Source organism: Telopea speciosissima, chromosome 2 (genome assembly GCF_018873765.1).
Source record: "Telopea speciosissima isolate NSW1024214 ecotype Mountain lineage chromosome 2, Tspe_v1, whole genome shotgun sequence".
Taxonomy (NCBI): Eukaryota; Viridiplantae; Streptophyta; class Magnoliopsida; order Proteales; family Proteaceae; genus Telopea; species Telopea speciosissima.
The window spans coordinates 62,894,903-62,917,949 of NC_057917.1; the positions used below are offsets into that span (position 1 = coordinate 62,894,903).

Below are 23,047 nucleotides of genomic sequence, written 5' to 3' on the forward strand. Positions count from 1 at the left end.
TGAATATTCTTCGATCATGAAGTGACAAAAGTAGCTAAAACTAAAGGACCAGAGACTGCCAAAATAATGTTGAATCACCACGGGCCCACTTTGTGTTTTAGATCTCCTTTGCATAATACAACACGTGCATTGCAGTATTTTTTTAATTTCATAAAAAAAATGGACAAAAAGTTAAAAAAATGGGAAATAGGACATTGAAAGGCCATGCGCCTAGACATAGGATCGTGAAATAACCGCTCCAACCAATGAAAGGTGGAAATCCCACCCCATTAATGCTTTTCCAAATATTTTCATTGCCTCCCACGTTGATGCAGGGGTCATGCTACTTTAAAGAGAACCCTCTCCTACAAACTAAAAATAATAGAAACCATCACGCTGCTGCGATCCTTGAGTGATGGATCCACTAGTAGAGCTTACGCAAATTTGGGGTGTGATGCGATGACAACCTAACCTTACTTTCATCTACCATTTATCTATTTATTTTTTATCTTTCATTTGTCATTTTCTTCTTTTCAATTCTACCTATTTTATTTTGTTTGAATCCATGTAGCCGACTCCATTAAATTGAGATAAGGCTAAGTTTGTTATTATTGTTGTTATATGTGATGATGTTAATTAACTCTCGAAACAAGTTTCACGACGCATGGTGATTCTACTATTATGGTTAAGTTTGGTGATGCTACCACGGGCGTCACTCTTTTACATCATAATGATTAAAATTTTGCAAAAAAACTAATAAGTGACATCTGATATTAACGATCTCTCTCACATTTTGTTCTTTCTTGTTATTAATATGAAAGGGTTCTCTTATGTCCGGCATTCATCAAAAGAGGGAAAGATGTTTCCCTCTCTATTGTATCAGCCAATATACAATTTTAGGGTATGCATATACAATAACAATGTTATTCTTATAAAAACTGATCAATACACATATACAATAACAATCTTTAAACAAAAATTGTTTTCCTTCTATTATGAAAATTTTTTTATGTTGGATTAAAGGGAATCAAAATTCAAATTGATGAGAATCTACTCGTTTTCTTTAGCAATAATATGTCATACATACCTGATACTTTGCCATGTGGCATATCAGATTTGATTCAATTTTATGAATAGATAGTCTCGAAGGTCCCCTATTCATATATTAAGTTTCAACCCAAACAAAGTTCGTCATGTGACAAACCAAAGCATTGAGAGAAAAAAAACATCAGAAGAAACTCAATAGTGATCAAGGTACGAATAGGTATGCTTGGACATATACCAAAAATGCATGCTAATACGTGGAGAGGTATATGATAGAATTTGGATTTGAAATTGGATATGTAGTCTATTCAGACCATCTTCTAGGTATTCAATGGTCAGATTTTCTATTTGGCCCTTACATGTGAAGAAATTAGGCGTTCAGACCAGAGATACCCTTGTAAGAATTATGTGCTTAATTAATTATTCAAGTTGATTAGTTGGTGATAATCGAGTTACACAGACCGGTTTGACTCACTCTCTAGTTTAGGGATATGCTAACCCAACACATTGTGGGTTAGGGTTTAGGGTCAGAACTAATAAGTTTATGATTGAAGATACAATTGCACCGGGATTTCATTATAAATTCTAAAGGAAATAAATACATGAAGATATGAATAGATAAACCACTATACATGGAATGTACAGTCAAGGATCCTATCTACAAGATATCTAGAATCAATTATGCAAGGAATGTACAGTCAAGGTGATGAGGACATAGTTGTGCATGAATGATCATGATAACACTCCCCCTCAAGTTGGAGTGTAGAGGTCACGCACGCCCAACTTGGACGTGACTTGGAGAAGAGGCTTGGTGAACAAATAATGAGGATAGGTCACATACGTAGGGACTTGCTGGAGGAAAAACCGTGACAACTGCGCCCAAACTCCCGGTCTCACCAATCTGAACCACCTGGAGCAGATAGAATCGTGGGACCATGATACTCAAGCCATCCGCACATAGATTGTTGACCGTGACTCGGAGAAGTCATCGAGGATAGGTACATCGACAGAGATAGGGGAAAGTTTATCTTCGAGGGTGCATTCCTACCATTTCCTTATTTCGAGGATCCGCCCGGCCCTCGTCCGGTGTACCCGTTCCCACTTACAGATGATTGGGAGTAAGTTAATATCCTAATAACTCATGAGTATAAATACTAGAATGAGCTTAGGACCTGATGTTCATTCTAATCATATTATGGGCCTAGTAGTATAATGGGCCCAATAACTTAAAATTGACCTAAAGACCTAAGACAACCAAACATGACTTAAGACTAAAGTGAGGTAAATAGGGGTCAATCCACTATTCACCTCACAATAGAAAACCTAAATCGCGGAGAGGAAAGGAGAGAAGGAAAGAAAGAAGAAGAAGAAAAAGAAGAAGAAAAAGAAGAAGAAGAAGAAGGAAGAAGAAACGAAAGAAGAAGAAGAAGAAGGAAGAGAGGTGGAACCCAAGCTTGCTCTCCTACATTGGTGAGCATTCTCTCTCTCTCTCTCTCTCTCACCTCCTAATTTATAGACCTAGGGTTTGGACTTATGAGCCATGAGTGCTTCATCTACCCTAATGGAAAGGCCATTAATGGCTAATCTTTGAAGCTTAGTTATAAAGACACCTAATCCTACCTTGAACCCCCTTTCACCCTTTCTCCATTTATGAACCCTAAGTTGGGGATTCACCTCCATTTATGGGTTTCACCAACTCTCATGGAAGACCATAGAGGTGTGGTTTGTGGGTTGTTAAATAACATTGATTAAAGACCCTTTCAAAACCCCAATACCCAAACCCATGAGTTTCCTTTCCATATGTATTTAATGGAGGAAAACTTAATCGATCATGGGGTTTACAAACCCATGTTGGGTGTGTGCTATGGCACCTTGGTTGGGGTTGTTCTCATGGCCAAAGAGACCCCTAAAACCCCTAAGAATACCCCATTTTAGCCCAAGACTTTGGGGCTGCAAAACCATTCTCGAATGGCATGAACAAGAAGACTAGCACATGGACAGCACATGCAAGTGCCCCCCGAGAAACTAGATCTGCCCCGGAGTCCGAGAGGGACAGGCACATGGACAGCACATGCAAGTGCGTCCCGAGAACCTAGATCTCGCCGGTGGGAAAGTCCGAGAGGGACAGCACATGATATAGCCTTGTTGTATGTGCCGGTCCCCTATTTTAGCCTTGTTTGATAACTTATGGGGCCCAACTCTTCTAGCCCTAAGGCACTAATCTCTCCCCACGTTGTACACTCTCTTTAGGTTGATCGACCCGGCTCGGGGCGTATTAGTACATGGGACAGTGTACTTGGCATCGAACGCCGATTTGAAGAGCTCGCGATCTGGCGAGATTGACTAAGAATCAAGGTGAGTGAGTTAAGCAAACGTCTTAATTTATGGAATGTTTATGTGTCGTGTCTTGCGAATGTCATTCATGCATGTGTGCTATAATATATAATTATTGGTAAGATATAGGACGATATAAATGTTTAGATGTTGATAAGACTTTACATTCTTGTCTTGCGATATTATTTATTTTATTGCACTATGGTGCGAATGGTATTGGATTTAGTTATGGGACTCGGTGTTGGCAGGCTGGACCGGGATTCCATAATATGGACTCATTCATGGCATGTATATCTAGGGCTTGAGCGGGATCCAAGTGCCGGTGGGTGCTTGGGCTTGAGATTACCGTACTTGAAATTGCATTAGAGTTGTCCATTGCATTAGGTGAAAACGGGATGGTGATCGACCGACTACCTTCGGTATTCACATCTCGTACTTGTATACGTGTATGGGCTAGAGGGGCGAGAGGATAGCCGGCCGACCGTATTTCGGTATCTATGGACTCGGCCCGGCCTATGCACATGCGTACCTCACTCATACAATAGGTGAATGTTGGCTAGGATAAATGTTTACCCATATTATGACCCTTACCGACTGGGGTTAGATGTCGGTCAAATCCGTGGGTTCCGACCGTTATTCGAGTATACCCACCCGGGAAGTTGGCGCCAACCGTATTTTGGGCCGAACGCCAGGATGAGATTTGACTTGGGGTTTGCGTATATCTCTTGGTGGAGACGTACAAAGGCTTCGTAGCGACTCGGTTGGTCATCGCCGTATACCATCCGTTTATGGTACCGATGTGGGATGCTACCTAAGGTGTTGCTATAGTACTATACCGACTTAGTTGTGTGTTAGGTGGATAAAAAAAAACTATACATCATCATTCATTCATATAGCATGATTTCAAATTGTATGTGATGTACGGTCTACCTTGGTGGTATGGGACACCTTGGTATCCGTCCATCATGTATGGTTTGCAATCAACCCCATTCACTATTATTATTGTGTATGCTTGTGTGGCTTAGCCACTCATTGGGCTCGATTGGAGCTCACTCCTCGAGGAAACATATTTTTAGTTGATGCGGTACATTCGAGCAGACGGCACGGAGTTCAAGACTCCTGAAGAAGGTCATAAAGAGTGGTGGACTCCGGAGTATGAGGATCATGGACCGGAGTGCTACTCGTGAGATGTGTTCCCGAGGGGACAATGATTCTTGGTGGTGGCCATCTTTTGATGCACTTGATTATTCATTTTTTTATTAAAAGTGTATTCTTTTATTCCTTTCTTGATAAGTGTATTTATTATACAGTGATAATACATAGATCCATTTAGAACCCATTGATACGAAGGGGTAAATTTGAATAGACAATATTTTATATGCTATCACCTAGCTTCGCTAACTCGATGTTATTAATATTAATCCTTTCCTTTTACCTATTATTTATCGTTGTGAATGAGTTAGTCTTGGAGTCGCATCGGTGATTCGGTGGTTAGAGAGCGTATTGGTATGCTCTGGTTGCATTCCCCGTGGTTCAGGGATGGGGCGTGACAAACCGAAGACCAATATCATGAAGTAAGTAGGATAACCAATTCACTTCACAAGTTGCAACCGCCATTGCTCTATATTCGGCCTCCGCAGAAGAGCGGAAATGGTATGTTGTTTCTTGGTCTTCCAAAAATAGAATCTGTGCAAGCAAAACATAATATCCATGGTGGAATGCCTGGTCATCGAGCAGCTTGCCCATGTAATCACAATATGCCCGGAGGGTGAGGGTATTGTTGGTCGAAAAAAGTCCCCGGCCGGCGCTTGATTTCAGGTAACAAAGAAACCGATGGGTAGAATCAAGATGATTTGTCGTGGCCTGTGCATGAATTGACTCAATATATTAACAGAGTGTGTAATGTCAGGATGGGTTACAGTGAGGTAAATTAAGAGCCCAATCAACAGACAATAAGGGGATGGATCAGGTAAGATGTCGCCTGAATCATCTGTTAACTTAAGATTTTGTTCCATAGGAGTATCTCGCGCCATGCACCACTATAACTCGAATCTCGTAGAATGTCCAAAATAATATGCCTGCAGAGATATAGACCCATCAAACCACGAGCGACCTCAATGCCAAGGAAATATTTGAGGTGGCCAAGATCCTTGATGTGAAATTGTTGATGAAGCATAAATTTTATAGACCCTATGATTATAATATCGTCAATGTAGAGAAGAACAAAAATAGAGGCATGTGCGCAACGAAGAATAAATAAAGAGTGATTGGCTTGAGAATACCATAATAAGTTTATGATTCAAGACACAATTGCACCGTGATTTTATTATGAATTCTAAAGGAAATAAATACATGAAGATATGAATAGCTAAGCCACTATACATGGAATGTACAGTCAAGGATCCTATCTACAAGATATCTAGAATCAATTATACAAGGAATGTACAGTCAAGGTGATGAGGATATAGTTGTGCATGAATGATCATGATAACAAGAACAATATTATATATACTATGTTTTGAGTCTCTGCAGTTCTCATTCTATTCTTCTTCACTTTACCACAAAAGAGGGAGAGCAAAAGGATGTTTGAATTGCCGTGGAAGACTCAGATCAAGGTTGCGTTTATCAAGTATTCGAAGAAGGGTATTCTTGATTATTTACCTTCAACATACGAACGGTATAAGGTACGCCCAATCTCTTCTCTGTTAATTGTTACATCGTGTTTTAGTTTCACTGTATGGTTTGAGATGGGTTTCGCCCCAAAGATTATTTTCTAAAAACCTTAACCTTGTCTGACGATCAAGGGAACTTTTGTTGCACAATAAATAATTATAGGACGTCTTATTGAGGAATAAGTTGTATAATATGTACGATGCCTAAAGAATCTGGATCCAATTCAATTATGTTTTCTCATACAAACCAACTCAAAGACGGTATCCTAATACTTGATAGGAACAGGACTATGTGCAAGGAAAGTTTAAACTTGTCTCAACCAAATGCCTATGTTTCGGACCCTGCAAGTCTAAGAGAATAACTTCCAGCGTCAATTCGAATTTCTCAAACCTTGTTAAGACATGAGAAAGAAAGAGTTATGGATCGAATTTCTCTATATCTTTCTCTATAGTGTGGTTATAGAGATTCCCACGCGACACTGGTGTTGGATGGGACCACTTTTATTCCATTGGTGTCTTATTTCCTTTTGCTTTTCTGCTCTTTTCATAGTTGTGTTAATCAAGGTTCTAAAACTCGGGTTTCGACTAGGTTTTGACCAGCCAGAAACCGAGTTCATCTCGATTTCGACCATATCTCGGTCGAAACCTGGAACTTTCTCCAGGCTAACTCGAACCTTGGTTTCGAGGCCCAGAAGTTGTTTTTTTACCCTGATTCTTGTTGTGCTGCCTATTTTTGACATTTTAACTTCAATCCATGCATTAGTTTCACATAGAGAACACTAAAAATAATACTTGTGGTTTTGATCCAAGTTTGATACTGTATATTGATCTTGGACATGGTATCGAATAAGGTTTGACCAAAATATAACACCTTCAATATAAATCAGATTTAAGCAATCTTGGATTTGTTAGAAAGCTTTGTTTTGATAGCTTTCCAACAAGTACAAGATTATTTAAATCTGGTTTATATTGAAGAAGTTATATATGTACCGGTCAAACTTAATTTAGTGTGCGGGAATGCTGTCAAAATCGCTTAGAATGAAAATATTTTTTTGGACATCATAACAAATGAATATTTTACTGCACTTTTGGTTTTTGGCAATGTTTAACCATATTAAGATTTATGAAATTTTTAGATTTGAGAAAAACCCCAGCATTAGAAAGTTGAAAATTGCACCTACCGCCGAAAATCCAATTTTTATTCTTTAATTGGGGGTTGAATTTTTTTCCTTTTGAAATTTGATTTTTTAACAATTTTTATTGGATTCAAATAGGGGTGTATTTGCTTATTTATGAATAATATCTTAAGTAAATGAAATACAAATACATTTACTTAAGTATTAGGCATAAATAGGTGTCTGGCCTGGTTACTGGCATACTTAAGTATCTGTATTGGTTTCGAGCCAAGTTTCCCCAAGTTTCAATGGGCATGTGTCGAAACTTGCGAAATTACTCAGTTGAAATCGGTCGAAACCATCGAATTTCGATTGAAACCCTAGATTTTTTAAAATCACCCTTCAACTAGTCTCGGAAACCTGCGAAACCGAGCTAACTCGGTGGTTTCGACAGGTTTCGATCGAGTTCTTCTTCCATGGTGTTAATATAACCATCCATAAAAGGATTTTCTCGTTAACACCACTCAAGGTGTCAATTAATTTAGGGAAAATTTCACGGACATCCCCTATAATTATACAATATATCACGGACATCCCAAATCTTGTCAAAATATCAATATTCCTCCTGATGTTAATCACAGTTAGTACCCAAAGTTGAAATGTCCATTTTACCCCTATGGATATTTTTTTAATTTCACCTCCTTCCCCTCTCACTCTTCCTTTCTCTTTCTTCTCTTTTCCCATCTCTCATCTATTCCATTTCCTTCATTCAAAACCCCACTGCAACTTCTTCTGTTGAATCCAAAACCGCCAAAGCAGTAGCAACCATGGGAGTGGAAGATTGAGGTGTTTTCTCCACACAACAAACCATGGGAATCGATCAGGAAGGATTTCGACAACATCCCTGAACTCGTCTTTCATGACTTCTCATATCTGGTCTTGGGTCGATGAAGTTTCTAATGGATCAATGTCGGAGGTTTAATCCAAGGATCGATTCTGCGTTTGAGACAACAGTGAGGTGTTCTTGGAACCATGAGTTTCACCGAACTCTCCAAACCCAAACCCTATCTCTATAGTCTCTCAACGTGTCTGATTCCAGTCTCTCTCCCTGAACATCTAGAAAATATGAAGTTCTCTCTTCCTTACCACAAGAGATCAAAGAAGCAATACTGGTACATGAACCCAGGAAGGCTAGGATTGTTATCCCTATCGTCACTGTCTTGCGTCCTTTATCATCTTTTTCATCTTCTATCCTCCAAACCCTTTTAGGGCCGGAACCCAACATTATCTGATCAATCAAAAAAACATCCTCGTTACACCTAAGATCAATAAGGGTATATATAGATTCTAGAGTGATCATCAAAATCCATTTTTTTTTCATTTACTTCAGATGCAGATGCAGGAGGTGGTGGTGGTGGTGATGGTGAGGAGTACTGTGACTTGTTCAAGGGAAGATGGATTCCGGACCTGAAAGGATCGCTTTATACGAACTGGGCAAAACGTTTCCAGATTCCAAGAACTGTGGGAAAAATGGGAGGAAGGAGTAAAGGACTTTGATTTCCTCAGAATTGTTCTCTTTGATATTCCATTTTCTCATCTCTTTCCTCTGAAACCGATCTCACCATACCATCTCTCATTCACCCTCTCTTTTATTCTCTTTCTTCCCCTATTAACCCTTTCCTTCAGCTCTGAACGATACAATCTGTGATCCTACCTAGCAACTCAATGACCGAACTCTCCAAACCCAACCCAAACCCTATCTCTGATTCTGTCAATAATCCATTCCATTTTCTCATCTCTTTCCTTCGAAACCTATCTCACCATACCAGTTTCAATTTTATTCAAATCCATTGATATGCTCAGAATTTGCATCCTTCGTTTAGGTTAATGTTTTAACCACTGCGTAGTGCTCCAGAGCATGGAAATGGATCAAAAAATGGCGTCCATTGCAAGTGGAGAAATTCCCAGTTCTTGCTTCTTCCTCCTTCAGCCCAACAAAAACGACGAAAAGAGAATGGTGTTTGTATTTGGTTTTTAACCCTTAAGGGTATTATGGGAAGTTCACATTATGGTAAGGGTAATTTTATCATTATAAAAGAATTAACAGCGACTTAACTGCACAGACCTTACAGAGTGGACTAAATTAAAATAAAATCATAAAGTAAGGGGTGTCTGTGATATTTTAACAAGGTTTAAGGTGTCCGTGATATATTGTATACTTCTAGGGGGTGTCCGTGAAAATTTTCCAATAATTTATAATTATACTCTTTCATCATTTTAGTATAATTTTTTCCAATGAAGGTAAATGCTATCATTTCATATATGCATTATACATTAAGAAAATGGGTATAACAATTACAGTTATTTTTTAATAACATAATGGTATCAAATTATTTTTGACAACTCTTTTACGTCCTTAACGAATTTATAGAAATAAAATAAGAGATAATTAAAAGTATCTCTAAAGTTCTAAATACACGCAGGAGTGTCAATTAGACAATCGCATCCTTAAATATCTAAACAACTCAAGTGAAAGTAGTTGCAAACAAAAAAGACAATCAAGATAAAGAGACTTTGGACCAAGGCTTGAGGCATCAATCTGCCAATTTGGATTGACATCGGCATCCACCAATCCTGATATCCCGTATCGGTGTAACAATATAGACCAAGGATAAAACATCGTGCTCTCCAAAGAGCGACTCTTCTCAAAATCTCAAAAGGTGTTGAGTTGTAATCCCATTCTAAGGATTCTTGTGGTTCCAGAGAATCCAACTACAGGAGAACCAGGAATGGAGAGATTTCCCCCCTTTTCCGCCCGACTCTTTGGTCTTAAGAATGCGAGTTTTAAGAATGAGTGAAAACATTTAAAAAAAATAAGAAAGGTAACATCGACTGCTTCTAACTAATACTGGGTGATACACAAATTGGCAAAGACCACCCAAGGACAAATGATTGATTTACCTATTGAAAGCAATTTACACAAATGACTCTCTTTAATAGAATATATCATTTCTTGCTACGAAGCCCGCAAGGGTGGTATTGCATGGTTCCACTCTGCAAGAATTCCGAATCATTCTCTTGAAGCTCATCCTCTTTATGATAAATACTATGAACTTAAACCATAGCTAGGGACCATGGTTTTAGTGCACAGTATTGGAACGGGTATCGGTCAACTCAGAAACCAAAATGGTATCGATTCGGTAACGACATGAATTGGAATTTTCCCTGATTCTCTTTTAAAATAGGTTTTTTGATATTTTTCCCAAGAGATCTTTCCAGAGCCAAAACTACGGAGTATGGGAAAGAGAGAGAGAGACTATAGTTGCATAGCCACATAAATATCTATCAAAGCATCGGTGTCTACGTGGGACATAGGGGCCATGCCACATGCACCAACCAATGAGGGCATGCGATGTGGCACATTGGGCAGCGAAATTTCCTCCATACATGGGGCCATGGCGGTCATTCCACCCCGGCTGTTCGTGGGCGTGACCCTTACATCCCACGCAAGAAACATTTTCCCATATCAATATATGGAAACGCTTTGCTACACCATTGACTACATGTCTACATGCTCCTCATAACCTCATCAAAGAGTCATCGACAATTGGTTTTTTTTTTTTTTTTGAAGGTAGTTATCAACAATTGTCATATATGTATAGAGAGAGGAGAGAGAAAACTTAACTAGCCCATTATATTTATATTGAAACGCTCGCTTCACCATTTACTGCATGGAGTGCATGCTCTTCAGCAGATTCAACTTGTACTGGTGGTCCTTACCAAAACAAAAACAAAAAACAAAAAACACAAAAAAGAAAATCTAATGGTGGTAGTTGTTTTCCCCCCACTTCCATATTTTAACCGTTGTTCTCTTTTCTCCACTACTACTAACCAATATTAGCAGGTGCAGAGGCCCAGTTGCGTGGGAATTTCTTCCCCTGCCTGTTTCTATCTATTAAAAGAGTGTTAGCTCTTCTTCAGTACCTGAAAATCCTACAACAGAAACCAGTCTCGATTTCCTTGAATAAAGGACTCGGAGAGGGAGAGGAGAAAAAAATGGAGAACAAGTCGAAGCAATGGCGTTTCAAGGTGAAGAAGGATCTAACGACCTCTGTTTCTAATTTCAACATCAGAAGCGTGCTCGGCAAGCTCCATGGGGCTATTGATGCCACCGACCCAAGGCCACCACCAATCTTCCTCGGCCATGGCGATCCTTCTGCTTTTCCTTGCTTTCGGACGACTCCCGTAGCTGAAGACTCCATTGTCGATGCTCTTCGTTCTGCAAAGTTCAACGGTTATGCTCCCGCCATCGGTGTTTTACCCGCCAGAAGGTGAGAGATCCAATTCATATTCAGCTGATGAGGGTGTTCTTCCCTTTTCTCTCTTCCTTGGACTCCCAGTTGGTGCCTTAAATTTGGTAGCCATGGATGTAGAGTAGCTCGTAAGCTAGGAATCTACCAAATAAAAAGAGGAAAAATTTCACGCACACCCCATATAAGTATCCAATATGTCATAAAATTACCAAACTTGGTCAAAATAATTTTATGAAGATATTTGAACTTAGTCCACTCCGTTAGGTTAGTGCAGTTAAGTTGCTATTAGTTCTTTTATAATGACAAAATTACCCTTACCACAGGGTGAACTTCCCATAATACCCTTAAGGGTAAAAACTCCAAAAAATGAGAGAGAGAGAGAGAGAGAGAAATGAGACAGGGAGTGATGTCTGTGTGGGTTTCAAACTTATCCATGGCGTACAACACCACTTCGATCGTCGATGGCTCGTTGAAGCCATGTCGCATTCTCACATTCCACTCCTCAGCCCGATGGAAGGCTCACTTTGACGCCTGCAAAGCTTCATCTAAGCTTGTAAACTCTACCGCTTAGGGCTGTAACAAGGTCGGGTTGGGTCGGGCTTTATAGAACCCTAAACCCCCTTAGCTGGGCCCAGGCCCGACCTGACCCTGACTCAGGGCCAGAAAAATCCAACCCTAGCCCGCCCTTAGGGTCGGGCCGGGCTGACCCTGATTGGCCTTGATCATGGGGAGGGGAAGCAAATGCATGCGCGGAAATGGGTCGGGGGAAAAAATTATCAATTTTACATAAAATAACACTGTAATAAATTGTATTATATTACTTATTGTCTTCATATATAATATATTATATAACAAAATGTGGGTGACGTTTAAAGTTTATATATTATATCAATATATATTTTATAGTATAACTTCAAATAGGGTCAGGCCAGGTTAAGCCCGAGGCCTCAACCCTAGCCCGACCCGACCCTGACTCAGGGTCAGAATTTTTCAGCCCTGACCCGCCCTCAGGGCCAAATGTCTCAGTCCAGGCCTGTTCGGGCTCAGGGTGGGCCAGGGCGGGTTCAGGCCGACAGGACCAAACTTGCACCCCTACTACCGCTATTGCCTTTTCCATTTCCCCCCTCTCTCTCTCTCTCTCTCGTCCATTAGGGTTTCGAAATTTCCTTTTTTTTTTCTAAATTGAGAGCCTTAGTTTGGCTGTTTGGGCTTTGGATTTTCGCAAGAATCAGATTAACAAATGTTGGCCTCCCAGCAATTTATTACTCATTAATGGCCCTTCTATCGATCAATCAATTTGGTTGTTGGAGGGTTTGTTTTTCATCTGCAACTCTTGACACTCTGAGCTGACTTCTTTAATTTTTTAGTCTATTTTGACCTGGTGGCACAGTACTAGAAAGAGAAGAAGGAAGAAGAAGAAATTGAAGAGGAAGCGTGCAAAATCAAAATTTTTCCTGGTTTGTGTTATAGTCTGAAGTGGATAGAAGAAGTTCGATCACCATAGCAAAATCAATCAATATCATCAGTCTTTAATGAGTCAAAGAAATCCATCCAAAAAATAAAAAATGCCCTAAGATGACCAAACGTTCGTTCTTGTTCAATTAAAAATCTTCCTTTTCTTCTTCTCTTCAAAAGTCCTGCGGTTTCTCTTTCTCCAAATTCCCCGTTTAATTTCCCCTATTGCCGTCTCCGCCACTGCCGTCTCCGCCATGGTAATGACAGCGGTGGTGGTGGTGGTTGGAGTCAGAATTGGAAGTGCAGGTAAAGATAAGATTAGGGTAAAATGGACATTTCCCAAACCTAAGGCACCTTAATTAGATGCAATTTATCCATTTTTTATTCAAATTACTAAGAGGGTAAAATGGACATTTCAACTTTGGGTGTTAACCCTACTTAACGTCAAGGGGAAGGTTGATATTTTGACCAAGTATGGCATGTTCGTGATATATTGGTTACTTATAGGGGATGTCTGTGAAATTTTCCCAATAAAAAATGGAGGGGGGGGGGGTTGAATGTTCACGGACCTTTATTGCCCCTTGTACTACTGGGGCTGCTGTGCGCATCGTGCGGCACATCACCACCCATGTGTGCACGGTGGCCGCACAGCACCCCCAGTAGTACTGGGGGCGATAATTTTCCGAATGTTCATGTACGATACGCTCACAGTCGTTCAAATGGCATATTTTGATAGAATAGATTCCATCTGAACAGTTGTGAGTTGTTTACGTACACTGACGTACATGAACATTCCCTGCACACAAAGACACTTGTAAGTTAGGTGAGCGGGGAATCTTCACGTACATGAGTGTACGTGAACGACTCACAGCCGTTCAGATGAAATCCAATCTATGAGAATATTCCATTTGACCGACTGTGAGTCGTTCACGTATACTCACGTACGTGAAGATTCACCGGAATCGTAAGGTAAGAGGTTATGACACATTTACACTCCCAGTCACATCTTGCCATGACCCGTGGGAGGATGAAATTCCTATCCTCCTCTTTAAATTGGGAAAAAGAACTTCCCCTGTTTTAACTTTTTTTTTTTTTTTTTTTGACCTTTATTAGAAAGGATGATTAATCATCATTGGATGGAACAGGGCAATAGCTGAATACCTATCAAGTAATCTTCCCTACAAGTTATCTCCCGATGATGTGAATCTAACCAGCGGTTGCGCACAAGCCATCGAGGTGGTTATATCGGCCCTGTCTCAGCCCGGTGCAAACATCTTGTTTCCAAGACCAGGGTTCCCTGCCTATGAAGCTCGTGCTGCTTTCAGCAATCTCGAATTCCGACATTTTGATCTTCTCTCCGACAAGGGTTGGGAGGTTGATCTTGATGCTGTTGAAGCTCTTGCAGATGATAACACTGTTGCCATGGTTATCATCAACCCTGGAAATCCCTGCGGGAATGTCTTCACTTACCAACACTTGCAGAAGGTCAAAACACAGTAGAAGCCATCATCTCTCTTTCTGTCTCCGAGGTTTATGAGAATGTATGTATTTGATGAAATAATAACTAACATCTAATTCTAAATTGTATTTTAGATTGCTGAGACTGCAAGCAGGCTTGGGATAATGGTTATCGCGGATGAAGTTTACGATCGTATCGCTTTTGGGACTAATCCATTTGTGCCTATGGGTACATTTGGATCGATTGCTCCTGTCATTACACTTGGGTCCATTTCCAAGAGATGGGCGGTGCCTGGATGGAGATTGGGCTGGCTTGTCATAACTGACCCCAATGGCATTCTTAAAGAAACCAAGGTTCCGACTCTCTCTCTCTCTCTTTGGAATTGGTGTTCAAACAGTTGATTGTCTTTTGTTTTCCACTCGGTTCTGGTATTCTGTATAAAAAAGAAGAGATTATTTCTGTCCAAGACATTAATTATGAAACACTGATGTTCTGCATACCTATTGTTTCATCTATTTGTACAAAACAGGAAGCAAAAAAGATTCTTTCCTGTTCTTCATTTTTTTTTGGGGGGGGGGGGGGGGGGGGTGGTTTCATCCCTTCAATTTTACAATGTGGTATGCATTCATTCTCGACTGCCAAAACAACGTAATTTGGGAGATGAAATTTTGTTCTGTCCAGAATGTCTGATTTGTGTTTTGCTTTATGTTATGGGGAGTTGTAGATTATTCATGGTCTTCATTTTCAGCAGGCTAACATGACTTCCTGTTTCTTCTTCTTAGATTGTCGAGAGCATTCATGGCTGTCTCAGTCTCTGCGCTGACCCTGCAACTTTCATTCAGGTTTTTCACTTTGCTTGATTTGAGGCACATATCCATATAGATATGCTAGCTGTAATCTTTCTGACATTAAGCACTCGTAAGATTTTATGACCATGTAGTTCGATTCCAATAACATTACCTAAATATGCATAACTAAAAACAAATTAGCCGTATAAACTAACATTTATGGATCAAGTACAAGAAGCCAACAATGCTTCAAAAGTCTATACCGTAACAGTTCATGTTATACAACAAGCATAAACTTTGGGGAGTATATTACATAGATAAAACCCTATTTCCTTCATTGAACCTTGACTAACTCACAGTATTTTAGTAAAATTGTAATGGGCTATTGGTGGAGGTACAACTTTGGGCCACACTAAGCTTATGAGTCTAACTTTTAGAATTCAAACTTTCATTACTAACCGTGAGTAGAGTGAGGGAAGGGGGGGAAGATGTAACAATCATAAAATATTTTTTTTAACGCAGCAAAGTCCCGTAATGACTTGAGCTGGGTTTATGTATTTCATAATTGTCACGGCGACTAGGCAACCCAAGGCGTTGAAGGGTCACCTAGGCAACAAGGCGCCCGCCTAGGTGTCGTCTTGGCTCCCTAGGCATGTAGTATATGACTATATGTAATATAGCAATGATAATTTTATGTAATTATGTTTATATGCAGAATTGAAGCCATATCAATGCAAGATGATTATGCTAGTTATGACCTAATATGAGAAAATCAACATATAATAAATAGAGCATATGATATACTATATGCATATTCATAAAAAAGAACGAAATGAACATAAATCAACATAAATTCGTGAAGTGTCAACAAGGCTTGCTGTCACCTTGAACCCAAGAAAGAGCCTGGATGCCTAAGCGATGCCTTGACAACTATGATGTATTTAATCTTCCCCCCCCCCCCCCCCTCTTTTCCAAACCCAAAATAGAAAAGTTAAACAAGAAAAATATTCAGCTCTTACCAAAACCTGAACTGCATTGTGTTTGTGCGTACCCATTTGAAATGCACATCAGTATATTGAACTTGACAAAGATACCATCTACTTTTTATCATTGCTGCTGTGGTGCCTAACAACTTGTTCAACATAACAGGGGGCAATTCCTAAAATTTTGGAGGATACAAAAGAGGATTTCTTTAAGAATATCCTCAATATATTAACGCACGCTTCAGACATTTGTTATGAGAGATTAAAGGACATTGATTGCCTTACTTGTCCACATAAACCAGAGGGATCTATGTTTGTCATGGTAAGAATACAGAACAAATCATGGGTTTTCTTTGCTAGTGGCTGGTAAAAAATGCTTCTTGCTTAATATTTTGTAATGCAGGTAAAGTTAAATCTATCACTTCTGGAAGATATCGTTGATGATATTGACTTTTGCTACAAGTTGGTCAAAGAAGAAAATGTGGTTTTTCTACCAGGTGGGGAAAGCATTTCTGCCCTTTAAGCAACTATTTATTTTGAGGAACTTCTTTTATAAAAGGTTTCTTCCCCCCTCCATGGTTTCTATATTTATGACAGAAACAGTGCTTGCTTGCATATACACTGCATGTGAGTAGTCTGCATTCTTTACTTGTAAATTCTTTTATTTATTAATTTGTTTTAAATAGAAGAAAAAAATTTTAAAAAAAAGTATAACAGAAACAAAGTTTTTGATCCTGCTTATCATATCTTTCCTGTTGGAGAATTGTAACTCATCATTTTTGTTTTTTCAAATCCATATGTTCTGTAGCACTATCCATAGACCTGAAAGTATTCTATCCCCCTTTTTACCCTTATCATTGTGCTCCAATGATTGATATCTATTTGAAGAGCGTTTCTATTCCTTTTATTCAAGTTTTATATTTTTGTCTCTATTAAATCTTCCCCCAAATGTTTACTGTTAGAGGCAAAATTCCATTCTGATGACCTTTTTTAAACCAAAAAAAAAAAAAAAAAAATTTGTGTTGATGATTCTCTAATGATGCTAAGCTTCCTGGTGATATCTTCCTTTCTCTATTGAATTTGATTGTGTCCTCTACATGTCAGATTGGACATTGGAGACTATTTCTTTCCAATTTCCAGGGTGAATTTGTTTTAGAGAATGATTTGATCTCTACAGTAGCTTCATTGCAATATCAGGGAGAATTTCATTTATAAGTAGACCCAATGCTTAGAAATTGGTAAAAGGCAGTTGGGGAAGCATTCATTCTTCAAAACTCTTGTGGAATGCCATAGTATTCGTAAACTTTTAGCAAATCAACCATTTATGATGTGGTTTGATTCCAGAAACAACAATGCTGAACCAAGAGCTTAAAGCATTATAGTATGGAGATACTGTTTTAGTGCTCCAAAAAGACAATGCAATTGAATTAAGAATCCAATCATAGTTGTCGAGGGGTCACCTAGGCGCCCAGGTGCTTTGGTTGCCTAGGCAGGCACCTAGTCATCATGTTGTTGTGGGCTTGCGTCCAAGCCCCCTCCAACGCCTTGGGTCGCCTAGACACCGTGACAACTTTGAATCCAATTGCTTTGGGGTTTGTCTGTATGCTGTTTTAATCTTACATTACATATTTATGAAAGAGAGCAGTACTATTAGAACTCACAGAAAAACCTGTAATTAGTTGCGTCTTTATCCCAATAATTAATTCCAGGGTGAAAATTACGGAGACTCATGATAGTGAATTTAACTTTGAATCTTTCTTATCACTTCCCCTACAGAATTATTCTCCTCTAAAATCTTCCTGTTGTGTTCAAATTTTTTCGTAGAATCTTGCTTGGTAATTATGTTTGCAAGATATTCACTGGTGTGGCAAATTTGCAATTTTATTGCTCATTGTCTCTTTCTTTCACTATGTCTTAAATTAAATGGATAATTAAAGTTTGTCCAATTGAGAAGCATATAAATATCCACCATAGACCCTTTCCATGAGAGGTTATCATCAGTCAACATGCTAATCTGCTTCATCTGTGATATGAAGACACCCTTGTTTAATCCTGTGACTTCAATTCACAGGGAGTAATTTAGATGACCAAGATTTTCGAACTTCATAAGAACCATTTCTTTGGAGCTCTGAGGTGCTGATGGATGAACAGAAAAAACAGAAGAAGGGGAGTCTAAATCACATCTTCCAGTTTTGAATGCAATACAGGAAGAAAAAACAGAAAAAGGGGGAGGGGGAATAGGGAGTCTAAATCAGCTGTCAAAATGACATAGAAGCAAATGCTCTGATGCCAAGTGGCTACATATGCACTGGGGATTAAAGTGGAAGAACAGGAGGAATCAGGAGAGGGAGGGAAAGAACCAAATGTTCATTCTCTTTTTGTAACCTATATACATACATGTTTTAGGTAGGGTGACAAAAATGACAAATGTATCCCTTATCCAATTTACACTTGTGTGCTAACTGCATCCACAACCCCCTCCCCCACCCACACACACACCAGAAAACAATATTAACAGCCATTAGTTTCTGTAGAGTCCTTTTGTTAGATTTGAATTTTGACCACAATATTCTTGTTCAGTATGACCTTGTGCTCTAAAATAGCTCTCTCTAAAGAATCCTTTGAAAAAGGATTGTGATTCCTTTCAAGTGCCTTCTTTTGGGTGATTGGTGGTAAAGTTTAAAAAGATTGGCATTGGTTTTTTTTTTTTTCTTTTTTTGGTCTTCCATTGATGACTTTGAATGCTGTTTGTTGCAGGCATTACAGTGGGATTGAAAAATTGGCTCCGCATAACTTTTGCTATTGAGCCATCTTCTCTTGAAGATGCCCTAGGGAGGGTAAATTCCTTTTGCCAAAGGCATGCCAAGAAACAGTAATGAATCTCGTTTGTTCCTCAATCAAGCTCATGGTGATCATCAACATGACGTTGAATCCCATGCTTCAGTTTATTACTGGTGTTGTTTGTGTGTTTATTGTTCTATGATCAACAGGATATGTTGTAATTTGATCAAAACTGTTCTGTATTTGTTTCAATAATGAGTATTGTATTAAGATTTCTTCTATCAACTAGTAAAGTTGGATTGGTCATATACATTTGGACTGATAAAGTTTTATCCTGATCAAGCAAAACACATTTTTACATTTTTCGACACTGATTCAGACCATAGACTATGGCACTATGCACAAATTGGGTATGACTGTAAGGTTGTGTTAACCGTTGAGTTCTTGTTTATTAACCGCTGAAATGCTTGAATGATTTTATAAGGAAAAGTTTAGATGGAAATGTGTGGTTATAAATTAATTTTTTGATCACTACAATTGTTTGCCAAGCTTCCCAAGGGACAGGAAATTTTTCTGGGTTTTCATAATATATGTCCTAATGGGCAGTAAGTATGAAAGATGTATGCCTGGAAGTAATCAAATGACACTTTGGCTCTGTGTTATTATTGAATGCCCAGTCTTGGAGTGGTTCCTTGTGCATAAAATATGGGCTATGATCATGTTAAATGTTCTATGTAATATTGATGATAATGATTAATGTTCCAAGTTCTTTATTATGGCAATAGTATTGTATAAGATCTTAATATCATAGTCTAATGTCTAAACCTTGTGTGCCTAGCTTATTGTTTACATTGTGGTTTAGTTAATTAGAACTTTTCATTTGGTCGCCTAAGGCAGTTAATATCATATTGGTTTTGCCTAAGTTTCTTTATTTGGAAATGTGCATATAGTTGCTTATGAAAATATACAAAGAATATATGAAAGCCAAAAATTACATGGGTGAATGAATATTTATTGAGTGACATGCTATAACTGATATGTGAGTAAAGTCACATGGGTAAATTAGTATGGAAGTGTAGGGGTTATAGTTTTCTTACGAAGGGCATACTCATATTATATTGACATTTATGTATGAATGTGGTAAACCCATGAATGCATGGGTTGGAATCCATATATTTGTATGATGAGTTTCTTCTTAAAAGAGAAAAAATAATGTCAAGTAGAATGGTAAATTCTACTTGGAAATTAAATCTAATAGATATGTTTAGATTCATTTAAGTGTTTGGAACATTACCTTAGTTCAAAGGTGGCATGTTGAAACATGTGTTGGTGGGTATAAAATAAATAATATAAACCTGAGTTATTGGTTCCATCATGATTTTATTAGTTTATGGTTTTGCAAGGAGGCCGGATTTGGCGTGTTTTCTCTAATTCCCTCCCAACGTAGTCCTTTTTATGTCTTTGGCAGATCATCGTCTCCCCTATGTGCTACCTATGCTGGAATGTTGCGGAAGACATGGACCATCTCTTCTTTGCTTGTCCTCTCTCCTCTTCTATTTGGAAGGTATCTTAGCTAAATATTGGCCTAGAAGTAGAAGAATTCTTCATTTTGTTAGGGAGTGGATTTGGGTGGATATGACTTTCATTGGGACTTCTCTCTATGATTCAATAGGCAAGCTGGCTTTTTGTGCGGTCATTAACCACGTTTGGATGGAACGTAATATTAGAAAATGGACCTCAAACTCTCGACCACTCCAGTAGATTTGGGACTCCATTTCTTTCGAAATTAAAGCTAAGCTTTCGGCTACTCCCTCTTCTTGTAGTGACTCGCCAAGAAACATGCATATTATTGTATCCTGAGGCCTTCCATCCTCTTCTATGCTAACCTCCGCCTCGTCTATTTGAGGTTCTGTGTGCTTATGTATTTGTATTTGTTTTCTTCTTCTCCCCCTCCTTTCGGGGGTTGTTGTAGTCCTCTTTTTCTTTGTTAATGAATTCTTTTATTCACCAAAAAAAATAAAGGCCGGATCGGAAGCCACAAGGCTAAGGAAATAAATGACAAATACATTGTTACTTCTTAGAACCTAAGTCGGTGCCTCTAAATAAAGATAAAGAGTAAAGATCATTAAAGTAAAGAAGACATGCATCCATGTCTTGGATATATATCTGGTGAAGCTAGTGAGATAGCGCTATTAGCTCTATGTAATCAGGAAAATAATCTAACTCGAATTTGTATAAAGCCTCATATCACTAATGTGATATCATCTAAAGGAATAAGCTCTAAAGGCATGTAACATAGGTCATGTGATGGACATCCAACCTATATAAAGATGAACTTTCATGAATTAGGTTCAAAGAGTAAAAACGAAATCACAATATTACTACTAAATGTTTGCTCATTCTGGTTAGATGGGAAAATAGTACCACCACAATAAAAGGAGGATCAGTTACAAACTCTTAATCAAGTTGAATCTCATGAAATGTGGGGTGTGTTAACTGTGATGCACACTATATGGGCTGACTTAAGTGGAAGTAAGAGGTGAGGCCGCCTACCATTGAGAATTTTGTAGGTGAATTCTCAAAACATCCATGAGACCAAGATAGGGGTCAAGACCGGTAGAAAATGTTTAATTTTATATAAAAAATGGATGTCGTATAAGGTCGACTGGTAAGATATGGATGGTGAGCTAGTTGACTACGTAAATGAGTACAGATTCAAGAATTCTGATTTCACCCGTACTCTGTAGCGTAGTTCATCAAACCTAGCGTAGGTTCAAATCCGAAAGATACCTGCAATGATGTGTCCTACTATATTTAATATGCTCACTAGTTCAGTGTTTTTGTTTTGTCAGTATTTTGAATCTTGTAGGAGATTGTTGGAATTTTTAATGTTATTAAAATTAAAGATTCAAAATACGTTTGTAGTATTTTGTTGGGTGTCTTTAGGAGACACCCCTTGGTTGTGTCTTCCTCTCCTATATAAGGAGAAGAGGTCTTGTCTTTTTCGTCAACATTTTTTGGAAGCAATTTCATTTTTTGTTTTCTTCTCCAACGTAGTCTATCAGTATTAATGAGTTAATGAATATAGCCTTTTGGACTCTCTACATAATCACTTTTGGTACTGCAAACCATGTGATTTGAGAGTTGTTTTATCTTGAAAGTATAGATGCATGGTCAACCCGGATTGCAAAATTGGGCATCTAAAAACTTTAAAGAGAGTATCGTTTGATGCGAGTCAACCCAACTTCCTTCTATTCCGGTGATACAAGAAGATGTATATTGATGTTGTCAATCTCTACTTCAACTTCTACAAGCATATTTTGGTGATGTACGAACTGCCAGACAACCAGATAAGTCTTATACTACTGCCCGTTACATTATAAGTACATAATATTTCCAACAGTATCTGAGTTTTGACATTATTTTTAGCCTATTTATTTGAACTTTTTGATCCTCAAGACGCTCAACCATAATAGTTTTGGAACCATGTCAAGTCTCCATGGCCTACCAGAACAACACAATGATTTCCCCAAAAACCATTCTTCTATCATGCCTCTTAACAATGGAAATCCTGCTGAATCCACACAAATGGTTTTACCTTGGTTTAGTAAGCCAATCAAACTACAAGTAAATTTCATAGAGCAGTTTTTTCAGGCCAAAGAAAAAGGATATATCCAACATAAAAATGTAACTATTTGACATTAAGATTCCTTTTAATGAAAAAGAGTTGATCCATTAATAAATAACAGTATTCCATTTTCGTAGTTAAGATAAAACCAAGATCTTCTAGCCAAGAAATATCTATCACTGTTGTACAACAAATAACTTCCACATCAGTTTCTAAATGTCTCCACCAACTAGTCCCCCCTCCCCCCTAGGATCTCGAGTCCAAAAATGACTCAACAGTCTTCTGATTAGGTGACTTCAACCAAGAGCATGCTGCACTGCAACCATTCTCAACCAACCATATCAATACATGCTTCATTCTTCCAAACTATGCATTCCTTCATCTTTAACGTCTAGTTTTCCCTCATTTTCATGATCTTTCATCTCTAAGCTTCCAAGCCTACCTTTGAGTCTCTTTTTTTTTTTTTTTTTTGGTATGCTACATTTGAGACTTAACT

The 23,047-nt window shown here is 38.6% G+C and overlaps 1 protein-coding gene across 1 annotated transcript; it reads left to right on the forward strand.

The window, feature by feature from the left end:
• Positions 1-11,185: 11,185 nt before the first annotated feature.
• On the forward strand, positions 11,186-19,200 carry LOC122651932 (nicotianamine aminotransferase 1-like). Its single transcript, XM_043845510.1, has 7 exons — positions 11,186-11,475; positions 14,058-14,397; positions 14,506-14,724; positions 15,154-15,213; positions 16,309-16,464; positions 16,546-16,639; positions 18,900-19,200. The coding sequence occupies exons 1-7, from the start codon at positions 11,201-11,203 to the stop codon at positions 19,016-19,018; spliced, it is 1,263 nt and encodes a 420-aa protein (XP_043701445.1). The 5' UTR covers positions 11,186-11,200; the 3' UTR covers positions 19,019-19,200.
• Positions 19,201-23,047: the final 3,847 nt, after the last annotated feature.

Coding starts and splice junctions, on each gene's coding strand:
- LOC122651932 (XM_043845510.1), top strand. CDS start 11,201: ATGGAGAACAAGTCGAAGCAATGGCGTTTCAAGGTGAAGAAGGATCTA. Junction 11,476..14,057: donor GGTGTTTTACCCGCCAGAAG/GTGAGAGATCCA, acceptor TGGATGGAACAG/GGCAATAGCTGAATACCTAT. Junction 14,725..15,153: donor GCATTCTTAAAGAAACCAAG/GTTCCGACTCTC, acceptor TCTTCTTCTTAG/ATTGTCGAGAGCATTCATGG.